General features: G+C 50.1%; 2 protein-coding genes across 7 annotated transcripts in view; one reads left to right on the forward strand and one right to left on the reverse strand.

Moving 5' to 3' along the window:
* Positions 1-660: 660 nt before the first annotated feature.
* LINC01750 (long intergenic non-protein coding RNA 1750) lies at positions 661-8,926 on the reverse strand. Its single transcript, XM_004026352.4, has 2 exons — positions 8,308-8,926; positions 661-3,043 (listed from the first exon to the last, which is right to left on the reverse strand). Exons 1-2 carry the CDS (start codon positions 8,596-8,598, stop codon positions 2,957-2,959), a joined length of 378 nt encoding a protein of 125 aa, XP_004026401.1. The 5' UTR covers positions 8,599-8,926; the 3' UTR covers positions 661-2,956.
* Positions 8,927-9,744: 818 nt separating this feature from the next.
* Positions 9,745-15,595, forward strand: part of KCND3 (potassium voltage-gated channel subfamily D member 3) — a 222,176-nt gene continuing 216,325 nt past the window's right edge. Inside the window, exon 1 of one of the 6 annotated variants that reach the window (XM_019018649.3) lies at positions 9,745-9,989. The gene's annotated coding sequence lies outside the window, so the exon portion shown is untranslated. Of the gene's footprint in view, positions 9,990-10,222; positions 10,747-14,521; positions 14,737-15,595 lie in introns of those variants that run through there. The other 5 variants (XM_055354838.2, XM_004026346.4, XM_019018715.3 and 2 more) reach the window with 5 other exon arrangements.

The following is a 15,595-nucleotide window of genomic DNA, read 5'->3' on the forward strand; positions in this document are numbered from 1 at the left end:
AAGATGATTGTCTGAGAGTTAACTAGGAAAGGCAAGAACAAAGATCCAAGGTTCAGGTCAGGCGAGAGAGAGAGACCTTTATGTCTATGACAATCTGGTTGCTGGCTATGCTACCCTCCGCCCTCTCGTGAGCAGCATCCCCATCTTCTTCCAGCTTTTCTGCAGGGGTCTGGGGAGGGGTGCATTGTGAATGAAGGTCTATCTAAGACAGCATTATCCAACAGCACTTTCCATGACGACGGAAATGTTCTCTGTCTGCACATTCCAATGTGGTAGCCATTAGCTACATAAGACTACTGCACACTTGAAATGTGAGCCTGCAATTAAGAAACTGAATTTTTAACTTTATTTTAATTAATTTAAACCTTAATTTAAACAGCCCCATGCGGCTAGTGGCTATCATATTAGCACAAATCTAAGATGCAAGATCTCCTTGAAGACAGTCCTATCACATGCTGAGCATGTAGGTGATTCTTATAAGCAATTCTTATTTGTTGTGCCTGGAGGCAGTGTGGTTTAGGGGAAGACTTTGGACACTGGCATAGTCAGATTGAGGGTTTAAATCCCACCTATGCCACTGTATTGGTCAGGGTAGGCGTTACTACTTGAACATACATCACCCAAATTTCAGCAGTTTCACATAATAAAAATTTATTTATTTATTTATTTTGCGTATTTCACAGTTCAAAGGAAGTTGGGAGGGATCTCTACTTCACATAGTCACCCAGGGACCCAAGTTCCTTCCTTCTTGTGGCTCTGTCCTCTTCTAAGCCTTTGAAATTTTTTCCATTCAGCCAGTGGATGGAGAAAGAAAGAACATGCTAAATTGCCCTAGATGTTTTTTATGGGACTGGCCTATATTACTTTGGCTAGAACTTAGTCAGATGACCAAACCTAAGTGCAAGAGAACCTGGGAAAGTAATCTAACTGTATCTACAGAAAAGAGGAACTGAATTTGATTAGCATCTAGTCTGTCTCTGCCACAAGTAACTACTAGCTGGGTGAGCTTAGGTCTTAGTTTTCTTATCTGTAAAACGGAACTAACATGAGAATTGGTGAAAGCTAAATGAAGTAAAGTATGTGGAAAATGATGAATCCAGTTGGGATTCATGACCATGACTCTTTTCTCTCAGCTTGGACCTCATCACAGCTATTGAGCATCATCCCTGCTGACAAAGAAAAAAAAAAAAAAGCTTGCACATAGTGGCACCTCTACCAGACATTTTATGGGTTCCTTTTTCTACCCAAGGAAAAGGACAAACTTTGGATAACATTCAGTAAGCCCTCAAGCTTGCCTAACCCAGAGACCACTCCTGGGCATGGATGCAGGTACTGGCCAAATGTTCTTAGCATCATGGAGGGAGGGAAGAATGACTTCTCTTCTAGAAAGATGGATTTTGTTGGCCATAACAAAGGTGCAATCACAGAAATATTTACAGATGAAATTATATTTGGAATTTGTTTCAAAATTACGGTGGGGGAGTGTGTGAGTAGGGTACAGATGAAAAATGATTGGCCATGAGTTGGTAACTTTCAAAGCTGAATGACAAGTTCATGGGTGTATATTATACAACTCTTTCATCTTTTGTATACGTTTGAAATTTTTCATGATAACAAATTTAGTTATTTCCCTTTTTTCTTTCTTTACCTTGCAGTCTCAGTGCAAAGGACATAATAAAGAATTCTGTAAGAGCCATGAGGACTCATCTTTAACGAAGATTTTGTGGAGAAGTCCAGAAGCCTCTTATGATTTTGCAGTGTGGGGACAATAGCTGGACTGTCTTTCTTTACTTGTTGATTCACCAAAGCAATTAATGACTTTGTAGCGAGTCTCCTACAAACCCAGTGAGGCAAAAACACCCAACTCTAGCCTTGAGCTCTGAGGAAAAAAATGCACTTGAGTATAAGTATCATAGATGTGCAATGCTGGAAAGGCCTTGGTGCTCATGAGCTGTGTCTGTTTACCAAGAAGAGGCTGGTATATAAAATTAGTGTCCAAATTTCCCTATTACAACACTTTTGCAAAAGCTGGAGACTTGATTTTCCAGCTGCAGAATTCAAACACGGACCACCTTGTTGCTTATAATGCATCAATAGTACCAGTTTTATGAATGGGCAGGACTCTGTGGAATTGGGAAGAGTCTCCTGGGACCCCAAACTTTCCCCATTACTTTGATGAATGCTTAAAGTACCATCCACTCTATTTCACTGCCTTGGCTTAAGGCTCTGACCTACTAAAATGTGAATACTGTATCTCTGGATGAGATGGTCACTTACATATCAGTTCAAATAATTTTATCAGTTCTTGCTAATGAGGAGGAAATGGAGAGAAATGGGCTGAAGCTCAAGGCTGCAGAAATGGGGTTGCACAGAATGGAGAGAGGAGCCAGTGGGGTGAGGGGAGTGTCTAGGGACAAACTTCTGTGATTTCACACATTTACCAAGGTTCAGTAGAAACAATAATTACATAGAAAGAACTCAGGTGATCTGTCTAAACTATACAATACTGCTTGTAAAGCTGTACCCAGGATTTAAAAGAGCTAGTTTCAGATACATGTAGACTCAGTGACAATATTTTAACAGCCAACATTTTTATTTATTATTGTATATGAAACATGTTGTTTGCATTATCTAGCTCAGTCCTCATGAACCTTATGAGCTGATGCCATCATTATAACCCATTTTGCTAGGTGAGGGAACTGAGCATCAGAGAAGAAAAGTGGTTTGCCCAAATTCACACAGCTGGTGAATGACAGAGCCAAGACTTGAAGCCAGGTCTATCCAGAGCTCATGTTCTCACCACTAAGCCTCCACTGTCTCAGATCTGCGATGTGCTTTTCATGCAAGTTTATACTTAAAGTTCAGCAGCCTTTGGTCTTGGCATCTTCCTGAGCCAAGCCATAGTTTGGCTAATACATTTTTGACAGGTCCCCATTTTGGCTTTTATGGTGCGCCATCAGCTTCCAGCAATCAGGAACATTTTCAATGGACCATGCCCTGGCTGTGCCCAAGGAGGTGATATTCTGGATATGTGATTGACATTCTGCCAGAAAGGAAAGAAAAGAGTTCTCTGAAAACCAATCTGGTTCAAGAAAAGAACACTGGCAAGGTCTCTGCAGGCAGCATCGACTGAGGCTCACTTTGTAGATACGAGAAGACTTTCCTTTCCTCCCCACTGGAGGAGTGGGGCTTTGGGGCTCTTTTCATGTAGGATCAGCTAAAAATGGAACACCCTCATTCTTTCTTTCTGTCCTCATGCTAGTGCTTAAGATCAATCAGATAGGACCTGGAGACCAACCAGTTGACAAATTAATCACATATTCCCAGTTACATACAATCAAGGGAGCCACGTAAATTAAAGTTAAAATAAATTATCAATGCAAATGTATTGAACATCTGCAATGTCCCGAGCACTGAGGTAGGATTCAGAAATGGCTGACAACAGTCCTTGCCATAAACAGCTTGAAGTCCAGAGAGGGATACCACCATACAGAAAACAAGGCCATACAGGTCATAAGAACCATATTTGAGGTATGCAGGAAGGACTGTGAAAATCCAAAGTGGGGAATGATTAGTTCATCCTGGGATGTGGGGGAGGACTTTACCAACACTTACGTGACTTTTGTCTTGGGTATTTAAGGTTTGAGGCTGAGTGGAAGTTTGCTAGGAAGACAAAGGAAATAGGAAGTGGTGGAAGGCATTTCTGGAAGAGGGTGCAGCACGTACAAAGACATGAAGATATGAGATTTTGTAGGTAATGAAGAAAAGATCTACATGCTAGAAAGGAAGATGTGAGTAAGTAGAAGAAGGTAAGGCTGGAAAGAAAGTAGAGGATATACCATGATAGGAAGAGGGTTTTTTAGGGGAAACAATTGATTGCAGAAGGATTAAGGCCGCTGGTGAGATGAAGCATAGAGGTGCCTATGTACAAAGATGGAGATGCACAGTGGATCATTACTGGGAACAGAAGAGTGCAGGAAGAAATCATAAGCATCTGAGTGAACCTGAAACCATGGACTTGCATAAACTCTCCAGGGAAAAGGGCAGAGAGAGAAGCAAAGAAGGCCAAGGACAGAGACCCGGGAAACATCAGCACACAAGCAAAAGAAACCACCAGCAGAAAACAAGTCATTGCACCTAAGAGTTATATCCCCAGCCTCCACGCACCCTTCTCCAGATTTTCTAGCAAGAAACTAAACAAATGATTAGGATTTCCCCCAAACTCCCAGTACCTGTCTCCCCTTCTCATATTTGCTTTCCTCCTTCTCTTCCCTCCTCTTCCTTCCCTAGCATCTCCCTCCAAGGGAGGTCTTGATGAGCAGAAAACCCTCCACCTGGACTTTGCTTTCCCCAGGAGCTGCCTTGGTTGGAGCAGGGGTCAGGCTGGCAGAAGGTCCACTGGAAGGGCTGACTTTCAGAAGCTCCACTGGAGCCCAGCAAGTTGGATGGCTTCTCATTTGCCATAACTGGTCTAAGCATATTGATCAATGAGATGACCATCCAGGCCACTACTGGCCTCCAAAATGGAGTTAGTGCTGCAGGAAGCAAGAGTTCTCCACCCCCAGAAAGGGACTAGAAGCATCGGATAGTTGTGAGCATTCAGCCATTGGGGCCACCAATGTTGGAGAGTGCCTCCTGGCCTGGAAGCTGGACAACCTGGGCTGATACCCGGCAGGCAAAGCCCTGGCCTTCTAAGACTGGGGCAAAGCTTGTCAGCATTTACACCACCACCTCCTACCCCACCTGGGGAAACTAGAGAAAGCCAAGCCACCCCTAAGCTTTGGAATTCCTCAGGCAGACATCACCCTGAAGAAAAATAGGGTGCATCCCCACCCTGGACATACTGAGCCTCCACCCCCGTATTAGTCCAGGTTTATTTGGCTCATGGTTTCTGCAGGCTGTACAAACATGGCACTAGCATCTGCTTCTGGTGAGGTCTCAGGAAGCTTTTATTCATGGCGGGTGGGAAAGGGAAGCAGATGTGTCACATGGCAAGGGAGAACAAGAGAGAGAGGAGGGAGGTGCCAGACACATTATAACAACCAGCTCTCGCGTGAACTAATAGAGCAGGAACTCACTCATTACCATGGGGAGGGCACCAAGACATGCATGAGGGATATGCCCCCATAACCCGAACACCTCCCACTAGGCCCACCTCCAACATTGGGGATTGCATTTTAACATGAGATTTGGAGGGGACAAATATTCAAACTATGTCAACCCCACACCTAACTTATGGAGGCCAAACACAGGAGAGGTCAAGAGTGTCCTCTTAGGGTAGCCCCTCTATCTGACTGAGGAGGATACTCTACTTTCAGAAGCGGGGAAACCAAGGATCCTGGGATAGCAGCAAAAGGGAGAGGTCAGAGCTCCAATCCAGCTATGCAGCCTCACATCCTTCTGGAGTGTCCCTCTCCACCAGCTACCTTCAGGTTCTCTATCAATAAAATGATGGTAATATCTACAGTGCAGGATTATGGAAAATCTAGCAAGGAGCCCAACATATGGTGGCTCCTCAGCTTACAGCTGATATGCTAAGCCAAGCATTTGCAACGTTGCTTTCATCCCTTGGACAGCCTCCTGTCCTTCAGAGCTCCTCTTCCTGCTAGCAGCTTCCTGCGGGCCCATCTTCTTTCTTTACATGCTCATGAACCGAGGCGAAATAAACTCTAATAGCAACTGAATAAAAGCTCACATGCCCAGCTGTGGGAATAAGGGATGGAACGCAATGGCAGTATGAAAGTAAGAGTACCCCAAACCCGAGGGGAGCCTTGGGGAGAATGAGGTGCCACCCTCCTGAGTTTCTCACTGGAGCTCACTTTCAAAAGGCCTTGCTTTCAGTGGTTAAATAAGGGAGGCTGGGACCACATGGATAGTGAGGGTCCCGGGACTTACTCTTCAGCATAAAATCGGCTCCCAAGAAATGTCCCATGGGCTTCTGACATGGTCAAGCCCCTTCCTCATCTCTATCCCTAGACTCTTCCTCTATTCCTTCAACAGAAATCTCCCTTTTCTGGGACTTACAGAATTAACTATCTCAGCAAGGTGAACTTGACTGCCTGTGGGCTGTGGCCTGCCATTTTTATTGTTACATGCATGGGTGGGTGAGTGACTATATGTGTCTCTGTGTACAATCCGGCAGTTCTATCTTCCTCCTCAGACAGATTTCTTTGCACCTCCTGCCTGCACCACTCCTACCTTGAACAACAACAACCAACAATTATATTGTACTTCCCATGTTCCAGGCACGATTCTAAGCACTTTATCTGTGTTGCTTCATTTAATTTTCACAACCCTATAAAGTGGATAGTATTATTTATTGCCATTTGAGAGAGGAAGAAATCATGGCACAGAGGGATTAAGTACCTTCCACATGATCACACAGCTAATTAACAGCAGACGCAGGTTCAAACCCAGGCAGTCTCACCTCAAAGTCTGTACTTTTTACTTCTAAGGTACATAGCACCCTAAATGTAGAAATGCTGTAACCCTCAGAGGTACAGCCCACCCCCAAAATTCTTGCCCCAGCATGGGGCAGATTGCTAAAATGGGACAGCTATAAGCAGTGAGGGTGGGAGTGACCCTTAAGGACATTCTGAGGCATATGAGGCATAGCTTCAAAGAGAGAGCCTGAACAGAGCAGCCCTGGGAAACAGCCACGCAGACACACTAGCCTGGCACGTCAGCAAAGAAGCAGCCGACTTTGAGCTGGGCTCCCAATTACCCTCACAGTCCACACGGTGACAAGCTTTGCAAATACCGGCCAGAGCCATGGGACTAAAGAAGAATCCTCATGTGTGCACAGCTTGGAAAGGACACACACACAGAGAAAGAATAGTCATCCATAGGAGCACCGTCTTTAAATAGAAAAGATAGCCTGAAATACACCCTGAGCTCGCGGGTGTTCACACACACAGACACACACGGCCAGGGCCAGAGGAGTGACTGAACAAATGCCTCAGCTGTGCTGGTGGCAACGGGAGGAAATCTAGTGCCCTGGCAGCTCCTGACTTTCAGTTCCTATTTAAAATGTCTGAATTGGGAGCATCGACAAGCTCCCAAATTAGCTTTTTAAATAGAAGCTGAGAGTTAAAGGAAAAGCGGCCGTGTCATGGGGGAAAAGCAAGTGAAAATCCCGGCCAGGCCGGGACCAGAGGCAGAGGGGGAAGGTGAGGACAGGCAGTGCTGGAAAGATGCAATAGATGACTGGGGACTGGTGGGAGGGACAGCATCTCCTGGGCAGTAGGACTACTCCAGCTGCCCGAATCAAGGGGCCTCCTTTCTCCCCATCGCTTGCTCTCATTTTGCAGATCACCTGGTTGTAGGAAGGACTGGTAAACAAAACCCACACTGGCCTAGACTAGAAATCCCAGTCTTTCCTATTTTCCCTAGATGGTTAAGACAGAAAGGAGAGAATAGTCTACAGCTACCACACTTAAGCAATGAGTTACGAGCTTATGAGGAATGAGGAGGCAGGTGTCTGGACCAGTGTCTGGTCTTCAAACGGAGCTTACGAGTCTCAGGAGGCCACAACTGTCCCATTAGTTGACTTTCTGAGGAGAAATGATGTGCCCAACTGTCTCCTGAAGCCTCCAAACACTGAGGCAGACTCAACCCCTGAGCTGCCCCCAAGATGCTAAACAACAGTGAGAATGTACAGGAGTTCAAACCTGGGCAGAAATAAAATATGGGTTTCACTTTCCCGAATCGAACATGGGATGGAGTACTGAAGGAAAGTGCCCCTGCCTCCTGAGTAGTGACCACCCAGGACCTGAGGCACTTTCTCCCAGGGGTCAGAGCAACTGAGGAGTGCAGTTGCCAGAAAATTAGCCCTTCCCCAGAGGAAAGGGAGGAGGGAGGTGGGAGCAGCGCCAGGGCCTTCCCCGAATTCTTCCCCTGTCTGCCAGGGAGTGGCAGTGTTGTTAATCATTATTACTGTATGCAAATCCCACACAGCTCCGGGACTCCTGGCAAACGCTAATGGAGCCCACGCCCACCTCCTGAAGGGCCAATTGTGTACCTTTCAAACTGACAGACTGAAGGGGGCTCCGGAAAAAGTAAGAGTGAGTGAATGAGGGACTCCAAGGTGCCAGGGGCCCACAAGGGCCCAGACCACAATTACCGACTTCCACTCCTTCATCTGGAAGAGGGCTAGGGGTTCTCACAAGCCAGAAGCCCCGTTCCGGATTCAGGGAGGTCCTTTTCCAGCCCTGGGTCTACAATTGTCCTAGGGTCTAGAACACCCTCGCAGTCTAGAACACCCCAGAGGTCACAACGCACTTTGCATTTCTCTGCCTCGGCACCCACCTCTCCACACCCAGAAATGTGATCTCTCAAGCCAACCGTTCCCCGTCCCTGCTGGGGCACGGAGCTGCCTCGCTTCCGGAGCGCCAGGCCGAGATCCAGGATTCCGGGCACCGAGGCTGGAGACACCGGGAAAGACGGAGCCGCGGGTCCGCCCAGCGGCGGGGACTGCGCCCTTTGCGCGCCGCCGCCCTGAGGGTGGGAATCTGGGCCGGACACCTGGCCCTGTGGGCACATGCTGACCTTCCCACTCCCCATCCTGGGTCGACGAGGCACGGAGCAGTGGGGACCCATGGGCTTCAGGGAGGGACTGAGGGGCTGGGCGGGCTCCAGTTGTAAGGGGACCGGCTCGGGTGAGAGTTCACGCTCCCAAGTCCAGACTCCCGGTCTGGGTAGTGGGTAGACGTGGCGGGAGAGGAGGGCGAATCTCGACCTTCCGATGGTGCCTTCGCCCTCCGAGAGGAGAGCGGCTCATACGTGGGGTTAGAGGCAGTGTGTCCCCCGGGTACCTCTTCAGCCTCTGCACTCGGAGCTGAGAGCCGGGGGCCAGCCGCAAAGATTGCGCGGTAGGGGGCCCCACCTTGCCAGGTCGCCGGGCTTGGTCTCAAGCAGGTGCTGCTGCCCTGTGGACAGTCAGCGAGAAATAGACACACAGCTAGGTGCACACATACCCCACGCGCGCACACGCCGGCCCTCCCTGCCACCTCTCCGTGGGTCCCCAGCCACACACGCCCCCGAACTTACGCTCACGCCGTACTCCCTGCTCCTCCCCCACCCCCGAACCCAGCTCACCTTGCCACGCTCACCCCCGTGCCCACCCTCGCTGGCACACGCGCTCACACCCGCGTCGGTACACTCCGCCACCTCCAGGCACACCCTAGGATTCCTCCACTCGCCCGGGGAGACGCACTAGGCTCTGCCTCGTCTCCCCACCCCCCGCTCACGCGCGCGCCCCTCTCCACACACACAGACACACACACACGCACTCACACTCATACACACCCTCGCGCGCGGAGTCACTCCCCCTCGCACGCCCTCGCCCTGGGCACCCTCCCGCGGCGAGACTCCGGGTCCTCCTCCTCTCTTCCTCCGCTGCCTGGCGGCTCGGCGCTCTCCGGCCCGGCCTGGGGCCGCTGGGCCCGCGGGGATCGGAAGGGAGCCGAGGGCGCAGCCTTGCCGCCTCCCCCGGACTCTCCTCTCCTCCCCGCCCCGCCTGCGCCGCGCCCCCACCACCTCCCCCCTCGGGAAAGGGACCTCGGGAGAGGCAGCCCGTGGCCGGCCGGGCTCCGCTCGGCGCGGCGCCGGCAGCGGCGGGGGCAGGGAGCGAGAGAGGAAGCCCGCGAGCCCGCGAGCGGAGCGGCGAGGCGGGGAGGGGACGCGCTGCCGAGCCGGGGCTGGAGCGGCGGAGGCTGCGGCAGCGGCGGCGGCGGCAGTGGCGGCGGCAGTGGCGGCGGCAGTGGCGGCGGGGGAGGGAGGGCCCCACGGACGGACGGACGCACGAACCGACCGAGCGAGGGAGGCAGCGAGCGAGACTGCGCTGGCGAGGAGGAGCCGCGCGAGCGGCGGCTGCTGGGCGCTTCCCCGCGCTGCTGGGCGCTCGGCGCCTCCGCGGCCCCGGCTCCCGGCCGCAGCTTCCTCGCGCGCGCGGGGCGCCGGGCGCGGGGCCCGGGCTGGCTTCGCGGAAGGTAAGAGGGACGCGACCGAGCCTTCTGGAGCCAGGAAGTGCGAGGAGCGCTGCTCCCACGCCTGTTGCTCCGGCTGCCCACGCGGCACCCTCCCACTCCCGCGCCCGGGTGGGTGGGCGCTGGGGCGCCGGAAGGATTGGGGGTGGGGCCCGTGCCGTGGGGGAGCAGACAGCCGGCCCGGGGGCGTCGGTTCCCTCGGGCTGTGGAGCCACCTCCGGGCAGCCAGGCGCTGGGGTTCGGGGGTGGGGTGTGAACCTCTGCCCTCTTTCCATTGGCCTGTTTTCCCTCGGCGGGTGCCAGAGACAGGTGGCGAAGGCTTGCTCCGTCCCCGCTCTTGGTGAGGGGACAAGGAGAGAAATGGCTGAAAGTGGAAACCCGGAGCGGTTTGGGGCGCTTCGCAAAGTTCTCCAGCCCGGCGAGCCGGCGGTGTGTCTACCAGAGGCTGGGGGCCAGTCCATCTGGTCCTGCCCGACGCCACTTCCACCCCGCGAGCTCTGGGAAAGGTCTCTACGTGACGCCAAGGGCCGTCGCGGCCCCGGGGAGAGGGATCGAAAGACTCACTCTGCGAGGTGTTTACATTGGAGGTGGGGGACGGGAAGGGACTGGGCAAAGTTACCTGGACTCAACTAAATTCCTGCGCTTGCTTAGTGTTGACATTTGAATAGGATCCAAGATGTTCTGCTTTTATCCCGGGCAGCCCTGATATGTCAGCAACAGGCTGAGGTTCCAGACCTGAAATCGCACTGCAAGAAAAAGGGTCCGTATTTCTTAAGAGAGAGCGTCTGAACTTTCTCGGGGTCCTAGGCACAATGCGATCTGTTTGTAAGACCAGGCATGCGTTGCTGTATTTTGCATGAATGTACGTGATGGTTAAATGTATGCCTTGTTTACCTTACTTCGAGGGAGCCTGTATGTTTACTGTCTGTAGAAAGGGCTCCTGGGTGTCCACGAATTCAATACAAAGCATGTGTACATTTCCCCATGTGGACCTGTTGGCACACAGGAAGGGAACTGATGTGTTTATTTTTTCCTCGTCTCTACTTGAATGCAACAAAATGCAAGTATACAAGGGACCCCCCAGAGAAAGAGGTTAGTAGCTTGTTCCCTTTGGCTCTTGAGGAGGCTGGAGAAAAAGAGTTCAGGAAAGTGCCCTGGCTAGCCTAGGAGTGGCACTGTTGGAGAAGAGGATCTGTGCGTGTGTCCCAAGCCTGTCCCCCAAGGATCCCCAGCTTGGTTCACCTTGTCAGTTTCATGCTTTGCCTACCAAAATCCTGTGAACACAGGAGAAGCCCTCCAGGTCATGGGCACCTTCCTCTGGCCCCAGACCAGCCCCATTCTGAGCTAGGGGATGTGATGTGAGACTGGAAAGTAAGTTTCCAGAGGCTCTCCACTGAGGTCATTGAAGGACAGACCTTGGTGACATGACTTTTTTTGCTGCCTTATGCCTGTACTCAGCTAGGTGTCAAACCCCAGGACAAGCTGTCTGGTCACTCCACCCCCTTTTGGCCTTTTACCTCCAAAATAGAAGCTGTTTAATGGAGTAACTGACTTTTTACAGCAGGGGAAAATGTTTTCCTTTGTCAGGATTTGTCACCTTTTTCATTTCAGGGCTTACCTGTTTTGAATGTCTCTTTTCCAGCCTCCCCCCACCCCCTATCTTTCCCACTGTCAAACTCTTCTGCCAAAAACAAAAATAGCTTCAGATTTTTCATTTGTAAGGCGTCCACGTCCTAGTAAAACCTTGGCATTTGAGGCATGTGCAGTGCCATTGGCTGGAAATGGGGCCACACTGTTGTGCCTGTTGCAGGAATTCATACCCAGGCCAGCTCCAGAAGGTGTTGGCTCCTGTCAGGGGGCGAATGCTGCTGTATGAGCCGTGGAGAAGGCCTACTTGAGTGGGTCATTCCTGCAGTGTTGTGGGGTGGGTATGGCCAGTGTGGCCTTGGATATGGTATCTGGTGGGACACTTGTCCTTCCCTTTCACCTCCCAACCCCCACACACAGAGAAAGTAACAATGGGGTAATTGCTCCTTTTTTGATATGTTTTACCAGGGGGACAGGGGCTGAGCCTCTGGAGACAGCCTGGTGCTTGCTTGGCCTTCTTTAGGAAGATTGCCCTGCATTCACGCATGGGGTAAACATTTGGCCTTGGGACCAGAAGCTTTTATGGTCCCAAGATAGGGAGGGGTTAATTTTTCCTTCCCCTGAGCTCTCAATTATTCATCTGAAAGCAGTTTGTAAAGCACTGGTGGTCCTTGGAGATTGGCTTAGGGTAGAGAGGAGAAGGTGATGGGACTCAGCTTGGCAGGGGCAGGTACCTGGCATTAAAGCTTGGGAATCAGGGTAGAGCAGGACTAGGAGAATAAAAGGGGAAGGGCATCACCCTTTCAGGGGGCAGAACTGTGTGTCTGGCCACACAGGGTTCCACAGGGTGCCTCTGATTCAGTGATCTCTTACTTTTTGCCTCTTGAACCCCCTCAAGATTCTGCCTCTCTGAGCTTTATTCTGGGATAAAACAGGATGTTAAGGGTCAAAGGTCCAGGGCTCAGAGTCTGGGAGCTTGGTCTCCTTTACTCTCTAGGAAGGTGGCCAGGGGTTCTGTGGGTGGACTAGGCCTTGGATTGCCCCTGGTTTCCAAGTGACACAGGTTGTGTGCCCTGTGCTGAGCACCAGCCTCAGCAGGAATTCCCAGAGCTCCCTTTGCTACCTTGAGGCTCAGGCTAACTCCATCCTCACAGCAATAAGCCCAGATGCTCTACTTCCTTCTTTGCATGGGTGATTGTCATTAAGAGGTCTCAATGAGACTTAAGCTATAGACTTGATGTCCTGGATCCAGTGGAATCAGGGATCATTTGAGCCAAAGGGTCTTTTGTCATGTTCCTGTCCAATTCTTCTCATTTTACAGAGGAAGACTCTGAGGCCCAGAGGGTGATCATGGCTTGCTTTCACAAATTGAGGATGGGATTGAAACTGGAATTGCAAGGCCTCATGAGCCCTTGCTCATTGCTGCCTGGGGAAGACAGGGAAAGGAATCTCTGCATCTTGCTGTCTTCTCTTGGGAACATCAGTATTGGGCAACACCTAGATCAGGAAAGCCATTTGGCAGTGAGGTGATCAATGGTCTGTTTGAAAATTGTCAGCTCCCATATACACAGAACTTAGCCACTTTGAAAGAGACTTCTGAGCTTCCTTCTCCTTACCTGTAACCTTTGGGCAGAAAAGCCTTTATCATAGGATTTTAGTGGGAATAAATTAAATGTTGTGTGTAAAAGTGTCTCAGACAGTGTCCAGAGCATTGTCAGTGTTCAATAAATGTTAACCAACTCTGAATTGGAATCACCTGTGAACAGAGTTGAACTTGTGGGCTTGCTTCTCAAACATCTCTTGCCCCTTAGAAATAAATCCTAGCTAAGTGCATGCTGAGGAACTACTAAGTCTCCTAATCCTAAACAAAGTATAGTTAGAAGGGTAAATTTCTTCTAGAAAGAAATACAATGCAGGATGTGTTCCTGACTCTTCTATCAGTAGCATGTGGATTACCCACTGCCATGCATGAACGACCTCCATTCTTTCCTCAGTTCCTCAGTTCCAGTAATCAGCTCATCAGGCCTGTGCTGTTTTTCTGTTCTCTGAGCAGTGACACTACGGGAAATGTCATTGTCATTCCTATTATCTTCTGCAGCATCTGACTCAACCTCCCTTTATTAGGGAGAGAAGGGACCTGTGACAATTTCCTTTAGCATGCAGATGGGGAAACTGAGGCAGAGATTGGCTTCTTTAGAAAACTCGACTGAGTGAGTCAGAGGCAGATACTTGAATTGGATTCTTCTGATTCAGATCTGTCTTCAGATTTTACTCTGGAGAGAGAACGCTCACCCTTGGCAACCCCTGAAATATATTAGCAAGGCATAGAGTAAAGTTGATGGGAAAAAAAATGGCACATATAAAACCAGGGGTCCCAGCTCGAGCACCTACTGATGCAGTGCACTGTGCTGCCTCCTGGGTTGTGATACAAAAGTGGCCTTTGCCCGAAAGAGCTTAGTGTGGGATAGGGAAAGTTGGGAAGTGGTCTGGCTGTACTCTTGAACTCCACATTGAGACTTCCTGGGTTTAATGGCGCCGCCTACTTATTACATCCTTTAGACAATTATTACAACTCCTTATGCTTCATCTTTCTTTTGTAGGCAAAACATGGCCTACAGTGGTGTCTACCCCTCAGGGTTGTTGGTGGGATCTCTTGAGACGCTCCATGTAAGTGTGTGGTACTGTGCCTGGCACACCATCAGCCCTCAGCAGACTGCCTGAGGTGGAATCCCTATTCTGCCACTTCGGGGTTGTCAGACTGCTACGTCTCAGTAAGCTTTAGCTTTCCTTATCTATGAAATGGGGGACACAACAGACTCTTCTTCCTAGAGTTGCTGTGAGGGTTAAATGAGATAATCCATGGGAGACAGTGTAATGCCTTGCATAGCGTAAGTGCTCAATTGTTAGTCATTACTATTAATTAAGATGTATATAAAGTGTGTGTAATCCTAGCTGCGGGGTGATAGGTGCTAGGGAAGAGGGGCAAACAAGGAGTCAAGAGCCCAAAGGAAGAAGAGAATCTCATAGTGAGGCGAGGAGGAAGCATCACAGAGAGAGTGATGACTAGGTAGGATTCTAATAGGAGGGGTCCAGGGGAAGGATATTCTCATGAGAGGGAGGAGTGGTCCAGAGGCAGACCTCCCCAGGGTCTGTCCATGAACAGGTCTTGGTCTTATTGCTGGATACTAGGATGGGTGCCTGGGCCATTGGGCTGGAGTATGAAGCTAGGATCTATTTGTGGGAATGCTGGAATGCCAGGCCAAGGAGTTTGGACTTTATTTTGTAGGTCGTGGGGTAAAATACAATCAGAACCTTGCTTTAGGGAGACAACACTGAGCAGAATGGATTTCCGGGGAATAGGAGAAACCGGGTGGGGTGTGAGAGTGAGAGACAAGAAGGCCCGTGGGAAGGAGGCCAGAGGGAGTTTGGGCCTTCATGAGGGCAGTAAGAGCTATTGCCTATTATTTGGCAACTCTTTAGAGAAAAATGGTCAAGGTGACAGCCCTGCAGTTAGGGACGTCATGAAGAAAAGGCGAACAGCAGCTTTTTACAAGGAGGCAGGTTCTGTTTAAACCTGTCCACTTCAGAGGCATCTGAGCAGAAAAGTCCAGTGGCAGCTCAGGAGTTTGAGGGAGGTAGAGATCTGAAAAAACTCAAAGAGTTGGGAGTCAGGAGAAGGTGAAGCAGGTTTATAGGGAGAGATGAAGATCGACTCCCATTACAAGTCTTCGTGTAACAGAAAAAATTTTCCAAGACTCACCTCTTCCTCGTTTATTTAAACTTAGAATCACAGCAGCTGAATTCCAGAGAGCCCAAATAATTCCAAGTTAGGATTTGTTCTGTGTGATCAGTTTAGGATTAGTGGAGATGAGCGTGTCAACCCCAAACAATTTCCAATTTCTGTTACGTGTGTTTCCGTGTCACCACATGCCTTCCCACAGATGGTATACATTTGGGGACTGCAGAGTGATTTCACTATCATCTTTAAAAAGCCAGATTTGGGAAGGTAAATCTGCTTCCCA

Source organism: Gorilla gorilla, chromosome 1 (assembly GCF_029281585.2).
Source record: "Gorilla gorilla gorilla isolate KB3781 chromosome 1, NHGRI_mGorGor1-v2.1_pri, whole genome shotgun sequence".
NCBI classification, from domain to species: Eukaryota; Metazoa; Chordata; class Mammalia; order Primates; family Hominidae; genus Gorilla; species Gorilla gorilla.

Excerpts from the sequence above, each read along its gene's own strand:
- LINC01750 (XM_004026352.4), bottom strand. The coding sequence starts at position 8,598 with ATGGGTCCCCACTGCTCCGTGCCTCGTCGACCCAGGATGGGGAGTGGG. Across the intron at positions 3,044-8,307 it reads ACATTTCTGGGTGTGGAGAG|AATGTCAATCACATATCCAG; the intron begins GTGGGTGCCGAG and ends CCTTTCTGGCAG.